At 36.1% G+C, this 17,059-nt stretch overlaps 1 protein-coding gene across 1 annotated transcript; it reads left to right on the top strand.

Annotated features, from left to right (window-relative positions):
- Positions 1-10,611: 10,611 nt before the first annotated feature.
- Positions 10,612-16,608, top strand: LOC102909712 (olfactory receptor 5H19-like). Its single transcript, XM_076548331.1, has 2 exons — positions 10,612-10,767; positions 13,999-16,608. Exon 2 carries the CDS (start codon positions 14,016-14,018, stop codon positions 14,943-14,945), a length of 930 nt encoding a protein of 309 aa, XP_076404446.1. The 5' UTR covers positions 10,612-10,767; positions 13,999-14,015; the 3' UTR covers positions 14,946-16,608.
- The last annotated feature ends 451 nt before the right edge of the window (positions 16,609-17,059 follow it).

Here is a 17,059-nt window from a genome sequence, read left to right as displayed (position 1 = left end):
GCCCTAGCAGGGTAAGTCTTCTGAAACTGCATTCCTTCTTTATAGAAATAGGTATGCTGAATTTATTTTTTAAATAATAGTAAAAATACATTTTTTTAAAATAAAAAATGGAAAAATGCACAGAAAACAGCCCCCCCCACACACACATCCTCATATATCACTGCGCTGTTTTCCTGGGGTTGTTTATTTTTATCTCTTTGGCTTGGCTGACTGGTTTGCAATGGTATTTTATTCTAATCAAAAGTAAGGTTTTAAATGGGACCAGAGATTACTAAGTTCTTACTCACCCACTCTCCAACCCTGATTCAGCTGTGTGGAAAGTTCTCTACCTGCTGACAAAGTAGATCCCTTGGCATCCATGAAGATGCTGAAGCCCAGGATCCCTGCCAGCATCAGGCATCAGATGCGTTTGGCAAGGCTTAGCAGCCAGAGAACCAGGATTATAGTTAAGTTTTTGCCTGTGATTGCAAGAACAAGGGGCTTCCTTCTCCCTCCCTGGGGAGGACTGTCTCACCCTTCACCTTCAGTCCAGGGGCTGGGGCTTAGGAGCCAGGTATGAGAATCTACCCTTGTCCCAATACCTCGCCCATGCCCATGCCCCTGACTCATGCTGGTGCTACCTAAGAAAGTTTTCCTCTTGCTAGTCCAGTCAGACGTGGAGAAGGATTCAAAGGAGGGTGTAACTGTGAGACAAAATGTCTTGGTTGTACCTGTTTGGGGATTAGCTTTGTGTTTAAATAGCAAACACAACAGGAACTAAAGTTGAGACTTATTTGTCATTATAAAAATAAAGCAAAAATATAAAATATTAAAAAACATAAACTAGAAACGTTTTGATTTTCTGTTTCCTTGGAAAACTATGCTCTCTAAGGTGTGCCCTGCAGGTTAGAGCCTCATGAGATGGATTAATTTCTTATATTTTTTTTTAATTTCTTATATTTTTAAACCTTAAAGATAAAATAGCTTAAATTCTAAAAATTTGCATCCAATTTCATTTTGTTTTAGACTGCTACTAGCTCTTAATACTTACTGATTCATTGGGACACAATGAATGACAAATTTAATTATATAACTTTATGCCCAAAATGGTTTTGTTTTTCAGTAATCAAAACATTGAGAGAAGGTAATCGAAATTTATTTGTTCAGGAATATTTTATATGACATATCTGAGTCATTATGGGAAATTACTTTAATATACACCTGAATTATTTAGGTGATTAATTTGCAAACTTACCTAAGTATTTTGGGATTCTACCTTGTAAACATAAGGTGAAGTGGATTACAGTATTGTATTTCAACTTGCTTCCACATATCTTTGAATTGTATGATGGGCTACACACTCAAGAAAGGAGTTAAAATTTAGGAGAGAAATGAACATTTGTTTAAAAATTAGTAAAGAAAACATTTGGCATGCAGATATTTAAGGTAAAAAGTTATCTTACCTGGATTTCACTGAGGAGCACTTTCTGAAAGTACATATTTGCCTTACAGTCAAGGTAGAACTTAATAATAGGAATGTACCTTGATCTCGCAAAAATTGAGATGGGAGAAAACAAGATCCCGGCTACCCACATGTAATGACAGCTATCAACCCTGTACTGCAGACTTAAAGCCTTCTGTCAAATCCCGAGAGGATTTCCCAGCACTGACATCATTACTTTTCTGTAGAGAATTTAAGTCCTAACAAATATGAACTCTTTGAAATTAATTAAAACCACCCAAATGAGAACATGGTCTTACTAAAGTAAGCTTGAAAATTATCTTGCTAGTTTGGGTGTAACTTACCTAACACTTAAATTTCTCACCATTGGTGCATAAAAGTAAAACAGATGGAAAATAGTCTAGAGTTTGACACTTTAAGTGAGAATGTAAAATTAATATAAGTTATGAAGATAATTAACACTAGACAGAATATATGGCTCAGCAGCAAATGTGCTGCCCAAGTAGGAGGATCTGAGTTCAAATCCCCAGAATCCAAATTAAAAAGCTGGGCATGCCCTCATGTACTTGTAATATTAGTATTTGGGTGAGGAGTGGAGACAGGAGGATTGTTAGAGCTTGCTGGCCCTCAGCACAGCTCCAGGTTATATGAAAGACTTTTTGTTGAGCACATAAGATGGAGTGTGATAGACCAGGACAACCAATGTGCTCCTCTGTCCTCTGTGTGGATGTATGTGTTCACATATTCCCATACACTTATGTATATATACACCAAACACATATAGCATACACATACAATCCTGCCACTCTTTGATCTTAAGATGCACTATGCCCTGAAAACTTGCCCCAGAATTTGAACTTTTCTTTCCCTTTTTTTTTTTTTTTTGTGTGTGTGTGTGTGTGTGTGTGTGTGTGTGTGTGCTCACGCACCCACGCACGGACAGCGGTATTTAATTGGCTCTAAAACATCGTTTCTACTTAGTAAGGATTGTTTTTTTTTTCTTTCTTTCTGTTTGTTTGTTTATTTATTCATTTCTTTTACATCCTGACTGAAGTTTCCCCTTCCTCCTTTCCTTCCAATCTCTCCACCACATCCCCTCAGCCTCCTCCCCCACATCCACTCCTCCTTACTTTCTAATCAGAAAAGGGCAGGCCTCACATAGATATTGACAAGCCACAGCTTTTATCTTTCTCAGAACTGCAATTCTGTATTAAATAGCTATAAGTCAGGAGTGAGCCATTAGTTACTTGGTGGCTCTTTGCAGGAAAATGATCTAAATCTTTAAAATATGTGCATTGCCTCGATAACTTAAGTAGAATCAGGATACCTGAAAGGATATTGAGTAGAAGGGGCACTGGAACAAACCTGTTGGGGATAAGAGCTTGGGTTGTAGGAATAATTTGGGGTAAGAAGCTCACAATGCAGTCAGGGGAAAGATGTATAAAAAACTGTCTCCAGTGCAATTAAGGATGTGATGTACAAGGAGATAAACATCTTATATAGGGATAGCTGCAGGGATGGGGATACACAGAGAGATATAGCGACAGGCACACACGTATACACATATGCACAAAAGTCAATAAAGAAATGTAGATGACAATATTAGAAAAAAAGAGAGATGAAACAAGGTGAGAGAAAAGAATATTGGGAAAAGGCATTAAAACAATAGGGAAAATAGAAACAAAATTACAAAAAATTAAGATATTTCTTCAAAAAGTGAAGTTAGCTAATTACAAGTGATAGGAGATGCCATAGATCTTAGAGACAAGCCTACTCCTGCCTCTTGCACCGCACATATAATTTCCAACTGCATTCTAAATGCTGATCCTTACATCCACAAATAAGTGTAACTCCCACCTAATATCAAAAAGCTCCTTTTCCTGGAGATAAAATTACAGAAATCCAGAAGTTATCAAACTGCAGAGATCAAAATTAACCATGAGATACCCATGCCCAGTGAATTCATTTGCAACACAACCCCTCCATCAAAGCCTCAGGTAATGTCAGAAGGAATAGGATGATTGTAAGAGTCAAAGGACCAGGAATCTACTGAAATAGTCTCCTTTTCACAATGGAAATGGAGAGGAATAAAGTGGCAAGGAATTGAGAAAAGGGGATAGATATTGGAGGCACGTGGGGCAGAGCTTTGGTGAATATGATCAAAATAAGTTGAAAAGAATTATCAAAGAATTAATAAAGTGATTGTGGAGATGGTTCAAGTTGAAAAATTCTTGGCAAGGAAGTATGAAGATGTGAGCTCAGAAGCCCCACATCCATTCAAAGAGCTGTAAGGGACAGAGAATGCCTGTAATTAATATTGGAACTATCAATTGCAATGCTGGTGAGTCACCTATAGAAGGATCTTGGGGCTTGCTATCTAGCTAGTCTAGCCAGTCTGAGAGTTCCAGGCTCCGTGAAATATCCTGACACAAAAGTAAAGGGAAGAAGTGTTGAAGAAGACATCTGACTTCCACATGCATGTGTGCACATGTGTGAGCTCAACCCACTACCCACAAAACACAGAAATGAACACAAACAGGCAAATCTTCCTTCCTGGTAAGGGAATGAAAAACTAGGAGATTTTATTTGTTTCACAAGTGTCTCACTTTGAAATACAGTAGAATAGGGCTGTGGGATGCTGACTCACTTTTCTTCCTCAGAATTGTACATTTACCCATATACGGTTGCAAATGAACTGAGCCTGTCTTGCCTTGCTTGTTGACACATGACTCAAGACAATGCCCACTGCTGTGACGGACTTCTACCTGTCATCTACACTGCCCTATGGGCCAAATATTGGATATTTTCCTCCAACAAGAGACACTATGATTGTATATGAATGGTTGTGTGAGTCACCTAAGGAACAGCTTCTTTTCTACTTGATGTTGCTGACACTCTCTGAACTGGGTGATCCATCCAAAGCATGGGAGACATGGGCAGAGAGTAGTCCTGTTGGTTCTGCCCAAGCCCCCACTTATAACCACACAGTTAATCTCCCGCTCCTTTCCAAAACACTGGCCACTAATCCCAAACAGGCATAGCTCCCATTGGGTAGTATTTTCATCTATAAGGGAAATTGGTCCTTTATCTTTCATTGTTGAGACTTTATGTGGTTCAGGTGTCAGAATAACTGTGGACTCAAAACAATTTTGGCAATATTCATTCTGTTTTTTATTTTGTGGAATAATTTGAAGAATATTGGTGTTAACACTTTTGAAAGACTGGTAGAATTTTGTACTAAACCCAACTGGACCTTTTTTGGTTAGGAGACTTTTAATGACTGCTTCTGTTTCACTAGAGGTGATAGGTCTATTTATATTATTTATATTGTTTATTTTATCTTGATTTAATTGGTAAGTGGTATCTATGGAGAAAATTATCCTTATTTTTTATATTGTTTGCAATTTTGTGGATTACAGGTTTTCAAATTAAAAGTATATTGTAGATGATATTCTAAACAGTCTTAGTAAATAAGAAACACAGAGCCAAATACAGAGGTAAATAGCCAGAGATCAGCGAGTCATGACTACCTTATCTTACCACCTCGCCACCATCGCTTCCCCAGAGAGAGAGTTTCTTCCTGTCTGACTTGTCTTTTTATTGCCTTTCTGCTCTGCCTTCTCACTGGCTTTAAACCCAACCACATGACTTCCTCGTCACTGCCTATCTATACAGACCTCCAGGTCTCTATGGTTGGTACTGGGATTAAAGTTTCATGTCACCATGCTTGTCTATGTCCTCGACCACACAGAGACTCTGCCTGCCATGTGATCTGATTAAGGGTATGTGCTACCCCTGCTTGACTCTCCTTATGGCTTGATATGACTCTGATCTCCAGGCAAACTTTATTTATTAACATACAAATAAAATCACATTTCAGCACAAATAAAATATTACCATACTTCCCCTTTCTATTTTAATAAAAAGAAAAAAGGAAAAATGTTATAACTAATATAAGAAAAACTATATACAATAAGCACAATAACTACATACAATATATACAAGCAATAAATACTTAAACAATGTCTAGTCCATTTGCAATTGACAAGCTCAGAGAAAATATCACCTTATGATTCTCTGGATTTTTTCTGAGTCTGTTTTTATGTCTCCCCTTTCATTTCTGATTTATTTGTCTATCTTGTTGATTTTTCAACAAGCCAACTCCTTGTTTCATTGATTCTTTTTATCATTCTCTTTGTTACTATTTTATTGATTTCAACTCCCAGTTTGATTATTTCCTGCCATCTGCTCCTCTTAGTTGTGCTCCTTTTTAATCTAGAACTTTGGGGTGTGTTGTTAAGTTGCTAGTACAAGCTCTCCCCAGTTTTTTAACATAGGCACTTAGTACTATGAACTTTCCTCTTAGCATCTCTTTCATTGCATCCCATAAGTTTGAGTATGCTAGGTATCCATTTTCATTTTCTTCTAGGAAATCTTATTTTTGTTTTAAAAAAAATTCTGTATTGACTCATTTTTCATTCAGTAGAAAGTTGTTCAGTTTCCATGAGTTTGTAAGAATTCTATTGTATCTGTTGTTGATCTCCAGCTTTAATCCATGGTGATCTGATAAAATGCAGGGAAGTATTTCAAGTTTCTTGTATCTATTGAGACTTGTTTTGTGTCCAAGTACGTGGTTGGTTATGAAGAAATTTCCATGAGATGCTAAGAATAAGATATATTCTTTTGTGTTTGTGTGAAATGTTCTGCAAATATCTGTTAGGTTCATTTGGTTTATAATGTCAATTAACTCTAGGATTCCTCTGTTTAGTGTTATTCTGGATGACCTTTCCATTTTTGAGAGGAGAGTATTGAAGTCTCCCACTTCAGTGTGTAAAGATCAACATGCGATTTGAGCTGTAATGGTGTTTCTTTTACAAAAGTAAGTGCCCTTGTATTTGGGGTACAGGTGTTAACTGAAATGTCATCCTGGTGGATTTTTCCTCTGGTGAAAATGTGCTCTTCCACATTTCCTCTGATTAATTTTGATTTGAAGTCTAATTTTTAGATATTAAACTGGATATACCAGTTTGCTTCTTATGTCAATTTTCATGGAATACCTTTTACCAACCCTATACATTAAGGTAATGTATATCCTTGATGTTGAAGTGTGTTTCTTATATGCCACAGAAAATGAACACCTTTTTCACATCCATTCTCCTAATATATGTCTTTTTATTGGAGATCTGAGGCCATTGATACTAAGAGTTATCAATGACCAATGATTGTTAGTTCCTGTAATTTTGTGGGGGTTTTGTGGTGCTAGTGGTGGGGTCGGTGTGTGTGTGTGTGTGTGTGTGTGTGTGTGTGTGTTCCCCTTCTTTTAGTTTTGCTGGTGTGAGATTTTTTTCTTTATTTCCTGTGTTTTCATAGGTATAGTTAGGCTGCTTGGTTTGGATTTTTCCTACTAGCACCTTCTGTTTGGCTGGATCTGTAGATGGATAACTGTTTCAACTTGACTTTATCATGGAATATCTTATTTCTCAGCCAATAGTAGTTGAATGGTTTGCTGAGTGTAGTAATATGGGCTGGATCTGTTGTCTTTTGGAGCCTGTGGTTGAACAAGGCATGTCTGCCTGAATAGGGGTTGGGGCACAGTGGCAAGTGTGACAGGAGAGTCTGGGAGAGAAATCTGTGGTGTCCATAGGAAGTGTGGACAGGGAGAGGGAAGGCCACAGCTAGTGATGTGCTGCAGCGTTAGTGGCTATGGGGGAACAAAGAGAGTAGAGAAGTTCCAGGGGCACCCTACTTGTTCTTCTGGCAGGTGTGATCTCAATATATAATTAATTTCATGCATTATTTTTGATAACTTCAACAAGGTTAGCATATTTCACTCCACTAAAGCAATAAAAGGCTTGTTTATTGTCCTTAGGTTACACCCAAACTTGTATATTCTTATTTTGACCTACAATTCTTTTACATTATAAAGTCCTACTATGCTTTCTGTCCCTTGCAATGTACAGATCACTGGCTTATATAGAGATGGTCTTATACATGTATTCAGAAAATTCAACTGAATCTTCCAACAAAAGTATGCAGAATACTATACATGTTCTGTTCCTTTTACTTACGTAAAGAGAGGTCTACTGAAATCCACAAGGAGACCTCCACAATAGACTACTGGCAATGGTCGAGAGACAGCCCGAACTGACCTACTCTGGTGGTAGGATGGCCAAACACCTTAATTGTAGTGCTAGAAACCTCATCCAATGCCTGAGGGAACCGGATGCAGAGATCCATGGCCAGACCCCAGGTGGAGCTCCAGAAGTCCAATTGGTGAGAAAGAGGAGGGTTTGTATGAGCGAGAATTGTTGAGACCAAGGTTGGAAAAAGCACAGGGACAATTAGCCAAACTAGTGGAAATACATGAACTATGAACCAATAGCTGAGGAGCTCCCAACTGGATCAGGCCATCTGGATAAGTGAGAGAGTAGATTGGCCTGTCCCGGACCTGTCCTCAGTGCATGTGCTAACTGTTTGGAACCTGGGGCTTATGCAGGGACACTTGGCTCAGCCTGGGAGGAGGAGACCGAACCTGCCTGGACTGAATCTGCCAGGTTGAATTCAATCCTAAGGGCAGTCTTTGCCATAGAGGAGATGAGAATGGGGGGTGGGATGGGAGAAGGTGGGGGTGGGAGCGGGAGGGGGAAGAACAAGGGAATTTGTGGCTGATATGTAAAATTAAATTAAATTATAAAATTAAATTAAATTAAATTAAAATTAATTTTTTTAAATATCTAAAAAAACACATTTGTGTGTGTGTGTGTGTGTTGTGATTTAGCTGTAGTAGAATGATATTTCAATAAGTGAGTATCCATGTGTAAAAACACTTGAGGAGGTTTTAAAAATGACTCAGCAGATATAGGTGCTTGTCATCAAGCTCAAGGACCTAGATTTTGTCCTCAGAATCTACATGGTAGAAGTAAATATTTAACTCCATTAAGTTGCCTTTTAAATGCATGTTCTGGTGTATATATCTGCATATAATTTAGAAAAATATAACAATATGTTTTATTTAAATTTTAAAAATAATTTAAAAATTTTATATAATATATTTTGATCATATCTTCCCCTCCCCCAATACCTCCAGCTCTTCCTCACCTGCACTCACCTAACTTTATGTTCTTTCCTTCTTCAAAAGTAAAAAAAAAAATGCTAAAATATTACACAAAAACATGGAGTCTGTTTTGTTTTATACAGCTAATCCTGAGCATGAGTTCTGCTCTGGAGGGTAATTTATATACTCAGAATTACTTCATTGGAGAAAATCATTTTCATTCCCAGGTAGCCATACATTGAAAAGAGCTTCTTAGTTACAGGTGGAACATTTATTCACTTTCCTACCTCCATGCATGGATTTGATCTTGATTAAATTGGTGAAGATTCTCTGCATGCTGTCATAATCTTTGTGAATGCACATATACAGAAGACTATTTCTTGTAGTCAAACTGGCTCTTACAATCTTCCCACCTTGTTGATCTCTTAGTCTTGAAAAGAGGGCTTAGATAAAGACATAGTTAGGGTTGAGTGCTCCAAGATTTCTCATGGTCAGGATGCTTGTTGGTCTCTATGACAATAACCATCTACTGCAAGAAGAAGCTTCTTTGACAGTGTTGAGTGATGCACTGATCTATGAACAATGTGTCATTAGGAGTGATTTTTTTTCTGTGTTTATTTAGCATAATTATAGTAGTATATTTTCTCCTCAGGGCCACAACCTATCTAGTCACTGTGTCAGCTGTGGGTTCCATCACATGGAGTGGGTCTTAAACCCAATCAAAACATGCTTGGTTACTCCCACAGCATTTCTGCCACTATTGCCCCAGTAGATCTGAGTCTTATAGTCGGATAATTGTAGGTCACAGAGTTGATAGCTGGCTAAGATTGAGGTTTCTTTTCTGTATAAATAGCATTTGTAGTGCCTTCTGGTACCATTAATGCTAACCATTATGTTTAGGGATCTATGGGTCCTCCTTGGCAACTATTCTTCACAGAAATTGAAAAAAAAAAAAACTTCCACTTCATATGGAAACAATCACACACACTCACTTAAAAGGATAGCTAAGACAATCCTGAATAATAAAAGAACCACAAAAGGTACCAGTATCCTAGATTTGAAGTTGTATCATGAAGAAATAGATTGGCATTGATATGAAAACAGGCACATTGATCAATGGAATCAAATAGAAGATGCAGGTATCATTCCATATACCTAAAGGAATCTGGTTTGTTTGTTTGTTTTTTTGGCAAAGCAGAAAAAATATACAGTGGAAAAAAAGATAATATCTTAGCAAATGTTGCTGATTGAACTGCATAGCTGTATGCAGAATGAAAATAAATTCACTTCCACAACCCTACATAAACTGATACAAAATCCTCGTGCTAACAGAAGGCTATCAAAAGACAGACTAACTTGAGATTGATACAAAATAATAATAAAAAGAAATTTATTGTTCTCAGTTTTATGCAATTAAACTAGTGCACTTATGTAAAAGCAAAAAACAAAACACTGTGTGTACAGTCAAAAGTGAAATTCATATCCAACAGTAACCTAGATTGTGAACCAGATGTTTGAAACAGAGTTTTATGATGGTTAAAACAATGTTATTTGCAGTGGAAACTGCACCTGTGTGTTCACTAAAGCTTCAGTGAAGGCCAAGTACAGGAGGATTAAGGACTGCCAGAGACACCTCAGATTCATCACATTAATTCTGAATGAATTTTAAGGTTTTTATACATTTAGATAACCATTATCACCACCAAATATTTCATGAACCCACATGGGAATCACAATTCACAGTTTAAGGAAATGAGACTTGATCATTGACATTAATAAAATCATGTTTGATGAGCTCAGAAAAAGCATACTATCCAGAGTCCTCAAAGTATAAAATAGTATATTAGTTTGGCAGAAGTGTGATGGGAAATATATGGTACTATAACTTCTATGGTTAAAATTAGAGTCTCTTACAGTAACACTTATGGTTTTGAAGTCTGCAGTGCCCCATGGAACCAATTTAGACTTCTGACCTAATCTACCGTGTCCAGCAGAGAAACCCCTTCTTTGCCTCCAGTGAACCCTGAGGCTCTCGTGGGAATTCCGGTTCTTCAGCCCTTCCTTCTATGGAGAAGGCAGGCCAGGGTATAAAGGTTCTTGCTTTAAAGGAAAAGCCATACGAACAAAGTTTGCTGTGCTTAGAGACGAAACTTCCAAACGAATTGTCACTAACAGAATCATCACACGTGGTTCTGCAGTCTTGTAGTACTCTTTCTGCTTCAGAACACTGATGCTTTTTAAAGGACCGCTGCAATTTTTTTGCTTGATATAGGTAAGAAACAAATGAGTTTTGTAGTATCCACCATGCTTTCCACGGAAATTTAAGAATGCTTTTAATTCATAATAATTTTTACATATCTGGGTATAAATGAAAATAGCAACAACAAAGAATTACCTGTACATTTTAATTCATGGCCAAGTATAAGTGAGCAAAGTATCTAGAATTGTTATCTTTAAGAATGTTTCTTAACATAATTTCTGTATTGATTCTTTGGGAGTTTCATATCAGGCACCCCAATTCCGATTTTTTCCAGTCCTGCCCTTCACGCTTGCAGCGTATCCCCCAAAAGGAAAATTTAAAAAAAAAAAGAAAAAAATATTCAAAGCAAATCAATCAAACAAACAAGCAAACCACTTATGCTCCTCTGCCTTTGCCATCTTTCCAACACTTTTTCATTCGTCTTAGAGGTGTTGGGAGCTGTGCTGTGTCACACCATATACGATCTTTTTATCTTACAGGAATGACTTCTAGTTGTGAGTCTAGCATTTAGCAGCTGGACCACTCCATGTCCAGCCTTGACTATAATGACTTTTAAGTTCTCCTGAACTAGAATATTAACCCAGAATTCATTATGAAACCTTAATGATCCTCATATGTAAAATTATTCTGATGTCAATAAAAGGATCGTTTAATCATGTTCCTTTAGTCATGTTCATTCATAAGTCTTTTAAGATCAGTTACTTAGAAGTAAAATATTTAAGTTATGTCTTCTACTTACAAAATAATCCTTATATTGTTTCTTTTTTATCCTTGCATAATTTATATATTTATAAATGTATGCAGAATAGACTGCATGTATACATTATGTTTCATTGAGTACTATACCTTGATATATATATATATATATATATATATATATATATATATATGTGTGTGTGTGTGTGTGTGTGTTTATGTACTTAAAAATAAATACATATTGACATATGTCAAAGATATTTCCCACTATTCTTTCTTGTGTTAATAATTTGTTATATCTCACATCTCAAGTAATTTGAGAATTTGTGTTTCTTGGTGTGATTCAGATTCTGTAGAAGGAAAACTATTCCCATTAAATTTGCTTTAAAATGAAATATTGGCATGGTGTATATCACCTGTATACAAATTGATCTGCATCAATTTTATTCTACTAAGACAAAACAAAATAGAATGTAACCTATACTATTGTTAGAGTGATGTGTAAATATGTGTTCTCAAATCAAACTAGAAAGATTTACACTGAAATATTTTCTAATTGTCTTGACACCAAAAATGCATCATAGAAATACAGGAAAAAGCACAAGCACTGACTATATAAGTTCAAACATATCATTCATAAAAAAATTAATGAAGTCAAATTTAATATATCTGTTTAAAAATGTAAAATTTGTAGAAAAATATATTTTGATTTCCACAAAAGGAAAATAATTTTTTTCAAGACTCACAATAGATAGTAAACAAGAACTCTAAGACAACATTGGAAACAAAACATCAGAAACTTATTCTTCATTCTACATATATTTCAAGTGTAAATTTAAATAAGCTTTTATTTACTTATTCATTTTCAATATGGGCAGATTATCTTTATATAATTTCCACTTCCTTTCCTCTCTCCAAACAGTCCCATGTATTTAGGAATATATATATAACAACTATTTTAAAAAAGAGGCATTCTAGATTTTTAAAAGTCCTTTGCTACTTTCTCTTTCTTTTCCATAAGTCTCTGCTAAGCACTGCCTGCTTTGCTTCCTCCCTTTTATTGCTTTTTATATATAAAAGTTTACCATTTCATATCGGTCATGTCTTTTCTTCTTTTAATGTCTTCCTCATCTCTCCTCCCACTCTTTAGCACTTTGCTTAAAATCTTTTTCTTAATGTTCTACAGATAAAAGACTACAGTAGCCTAGGACCATAAAACAAATATCAACTGACGCCACATTTCTCAGAACACATAAGATCACTGTGTGGCCATTTCCTTCCCATCATAACCTGCTACGTTCCTGATTACAGGAAACTATTTACTCTAAGCTATTAAATGTTTCTTATTTCCAACACCCAGGGAATCTCTTGTAATTTACCCTCAAAGATCCTTAATTTTGCCTGGAATTATATTTGTCTGTTACATTCCAAGCCTCCCACCATTAAAACCATATCCCTCAAATATCAGGTTCAGTTCTGGTTTGTATCAATACTTGCCTTTCCTTTGATTTACTTTGAAGTAACATGGGCTCTTGAAATGAATCGTTTAAACATAGAAATTCTGGAGGTATCAGAATAATTACCTGGAAAAACGTGGACATAAAAGGAAGGGAGGTAAGCAATCATACATGATCATTAATGTTAAACATACAGTAGACCAATACTACTAAGTATGTACAGTTCATATTCAGTGATAACGACCAACAGACTAGTGTATATTAATTGTGAAAAACAATATGGAAACACCAAAAGTCAACAAACAATATTTCATTCCATTGAACACCAAGTTCACGTTTGGTGTATAGCTGTATATATCAAATATAGTCACTTGATATTTCAAATCCTGTCCAATTAATCTCTGTCTTCCTAGTATTGCCAATGTCCAGTCACACATGTTTCAATAACCTCATTTGTACTGAATATTATCTGGAATAATTTTATAAAGTTTGGCCATTAAAGTCTTGTTTATAAACTCCTATGCTAATTTATAACAAATCTTATGATCTACAATTTGAATAAATGTTCCCAGACAATTATGCAATACACAGGAGCCTCTGGATAAATTAAGAGTGTTCTACATTACTGGTTTCTGCTTACCCTAATAGAAACTGATTTTATTCTCTTCTGTATAATAACTTTTGAAAAAATTCGCTGACCACTATACATTGCAAGATTTTACTTTATTTAATTACAGTATTTGAATTGACTAAGACACTTCTGTTGAATTCATTGTATAATCTAGGTGCTTAAAACTTCTTTTGCCTTAATTTTGAATATGTAACATAAAGAATTTTCACACATAACCAATTTGTAATTCCATAGGTTTCACACAAATTTGAAAGGTATCGTTTCCTCAAATATGTTAATGTATTCACGATTTTTAATTATAATAATGAATTGAAATGTTTTAATCTTATATAGTGATATTAAATGAAATTTGGTGGTCATTCTGATGAGTACATAGTTGTATTTTAAATTCTACTACCCAAAATTTTACTTCACAAATTTTTGTGAATTCTGTGTGACGTCTATCATTTCTCATCTCAGGGACATCCAGTGAGGACATGGGAACAGAGAATACAACACTGCTGACACAGTTTGTTCTCACAGGTCTCACTCATCTGCCAAAGTGGAAAATCCCCCTGTTCCTGCTGTTCTTGGTGATCTATCTTATCACTATTGTGGGGAACCTTGGTCTGATCACCCTCATCTGGAATGACCCTGGCCTTCACATCCCCATGTACCTGTTTCTAGGGAATTTAGCATTTGTGGATACTTGGCTATCATCCACAGTTACACCAAAGATGCTCCAAGACTTTTTTGCCCAGAGTAAACTCATCTCTCTTTCGGGATGCATGATACAGTTTTTTTCATTTGCAGTCAGTGCAACCACAGAATGTTTTCTTTTGGCAGCAATGGCCTATGACCGCTATGTAGCCATATGCAAACCTTTATTCTATCCAGTAATTATGACAAATAAACTCTGTATATGTCTGTTAATATTGTCCTTTGTAGGTGGATTTATTCATGCTTTAATTCATGAAGGTTTTTTACTCAGACTAACATTCTGTAGTTCTAACAAAATACATCACTTTTACTGTGACGTTATGCCACTGTTAAAGATTTCTTGTACTGACCCTTCTCTCAATTACCTAATGCTTTTTATTTTCTCTGGCTCAATTCAGGTATTCACTATTACAACTATTCTCGTCTCTTATACACTTGTTCTGTTTTCAATCTTAAATCAGAAATCTATCAAAGGCATAAAGAAAGCCTTCTCCACCTGTGGAGCCCACCTCTTATCGGTGTCTTTATACTATGGCTCTCTTCTTTTCATGTATGTGCGTCCTGCATCTCCACAAGTAGATGACAATGATATGATGGACTCTGTATTTTACACAGTCATAATTCCTGTACTGAATCCAATTATCTACAGTTTGAGAAATAAGCAAGTAAAAAATTCATTGGAAAAATTCTTAAAGAGAAATGCATAGATCTCATATTATTATCTGCTGTATTCTTATTAAATATCACAATATTGTGCACGCTTAATTTGGCTATATTTTATACACTGTTCTAAATATTTTGAAAATGAACCTGACCTAGAATTTTGCTGATGTTGTTGTTTTGTATGTGTATATTTGTGGTGTATGCACACTTTCGTGTGAATGGTTATCTCTGGTCATGCAAACTTGTGCAGAGGCCAGAAGAGGCCCAGTGTCCTGCTTAATAACTCTTTAACTTACTTTCTGGAAAGAGTGTCTTTCACTGAACATGGAATTTTAACCTACTAACCTCAACAATCCTTTTTCTACACCTGCTGTATCACTGATATTACAAGCATGTGTGGGGCCATGATCTTCTCCACAGTGGAAATGGAAGCCCATTCCTTCTGACATTTGTGTGCTGTGTTGCTGGAGATGCAGACACAGTTATTCATCTTGTGTAGAAACTGCTCTTATACACTGAACATATTTAAATGGACTCTTGTCTATGTACCCATATTCTTACAGTATTTGAAATGAATCTTAAATTATACAAATAGTTTTAAGACAATAAATACAACAGAAATCATTAAAATACTTTATCAGGTTTGTATGTCATTCATTGTGTTTTCATTAACACGTTGACTGTTGTAGTGATGTAGTCCCTATACAAAGAAAATGAATATGATGCTGTAGTCAGCTTGGAAAATCATAGCACCTTTATCTGTTCTGATGGGACAGTGCTGATTTCTGTAAATAGACACGAGACTTGGAAATTCTTAGAAATATAGGTTTTTCATTAAATTCTCTTGTGTGAAATAATGATTCTTACAGCAATTCAACTTGCATTTCTCACAGGAAATGAAAAAGCCATGGGAGTACAAGTGTAAGATTAGGACTGTGGGCAGACTGTCAAAGGATGCTCTGTGGTCACTATGCTTGTGAGAGTGAGGAGAGGTCCATCACACTCACCATCTGGCTGACTCTGAGCCTCTTCCTAGTTCTGTTTAGTGTTCTCTCTCCATACAAAAAGTGTCAGTGAATCAAGATATTAACAGGTTTTATGAAATAAATAATTGGGGAGATTTTATTGAGGAATTGTAGTGGAGAAGATAGGAAAATGGTCTCCACAGCCTAGATTTATTTTAGGTAGGTTGATTGGGGTTTAATATGTATAACCTAAGCTCAAATAGTAATAAGTTTTTGTGATGTTCTAGTCCCTGGTGATTTTCTGGGATAGATATGAAAAAGAACAAATTCTGTGTGCTTTAAATTTGCGGTGATCTTAATTGTAAGCTTCATGCGCAGGGTGAGCACAGAGTGAGTGAACCATCTCTAGTTTCACACGTGTTTATTCTTCATACACTGAAATTGGCTGTTGAGAATCCCACTCCAGACACGACTCCACCCATGTGTAAACATTGCAAAACTTCCTTCCACCTTCTGTTGATACTCTCTTCCTTTCCAAAACTTCTATCATGTGGTTTTGGTATTATATCTTTCTTGGATAAATATTAGTGGAATATTATTGCTAGTATCATATATGTGGGGATGTAAAGATATATATGTACATTTGCATGTATTTGTGTGAATTCGTACTTTATATGGGATATGAGTTCATCTGTGTGTGTGATTGTATTTGTAAACATAGTAAAATATATTGGTTTCCCACATCCCATGTTTGTTCACCCTGATATTATTCCAAGTACTTACATATAATATAAAGGCTGGTTCTACCTTTTGGGGCTATTGAAAGGTTCTACAAACTTTAACATATGGGTTATGTGTGAGATTTTATCAATACAGGCATCCTTTGAAGAAGATTGTTGAGACTCTGAGCCCATCTTCTTGCCATGTTTTTGTCCTTTAGATATGAAGTGAATAGTTTTGTGAGACAGTCAGTGTACTTGTACCATGATGCTAAGCCTTAAATGAGAGGGTCAACTAATAGCACACTAAAACCTTTTTTTTTTTTTTTTTTTGTTTGTTTTTTCGAGACAGGGTTTCTCTGTGTAGCTTTGCGCCTTTCCTGGGACTCACTTGGTAGTCCAGGCTGGCCTCGAACTCACAGAGATCCACCTGGCTCTGCCTCCCGAGTGCTGGGATTAAAGGCGTGCGCCACC

The sequence above is a fragment of the Peromyscus maniculatus genome, chromosome 12 (genome assembly GCF_049852395.1).
Source record: "Peromyscus maniculatus bairdii isolate BWxNUB_F1_BW_parent chromosome 12, HU_Pman_BW_mat_3.1, whole genome shotgun sequence".
NCBI classification, from domain to species: domain Eukaryota; kingdom Metazoa; phylum Chordata; class Mammalia; order Rodentia; family Cricetidae; genus Peromyscus; species Peromyscus maniculatus.
This window is presented reverse-complemented; position numbering and strand designations above follow the sequence as displayed.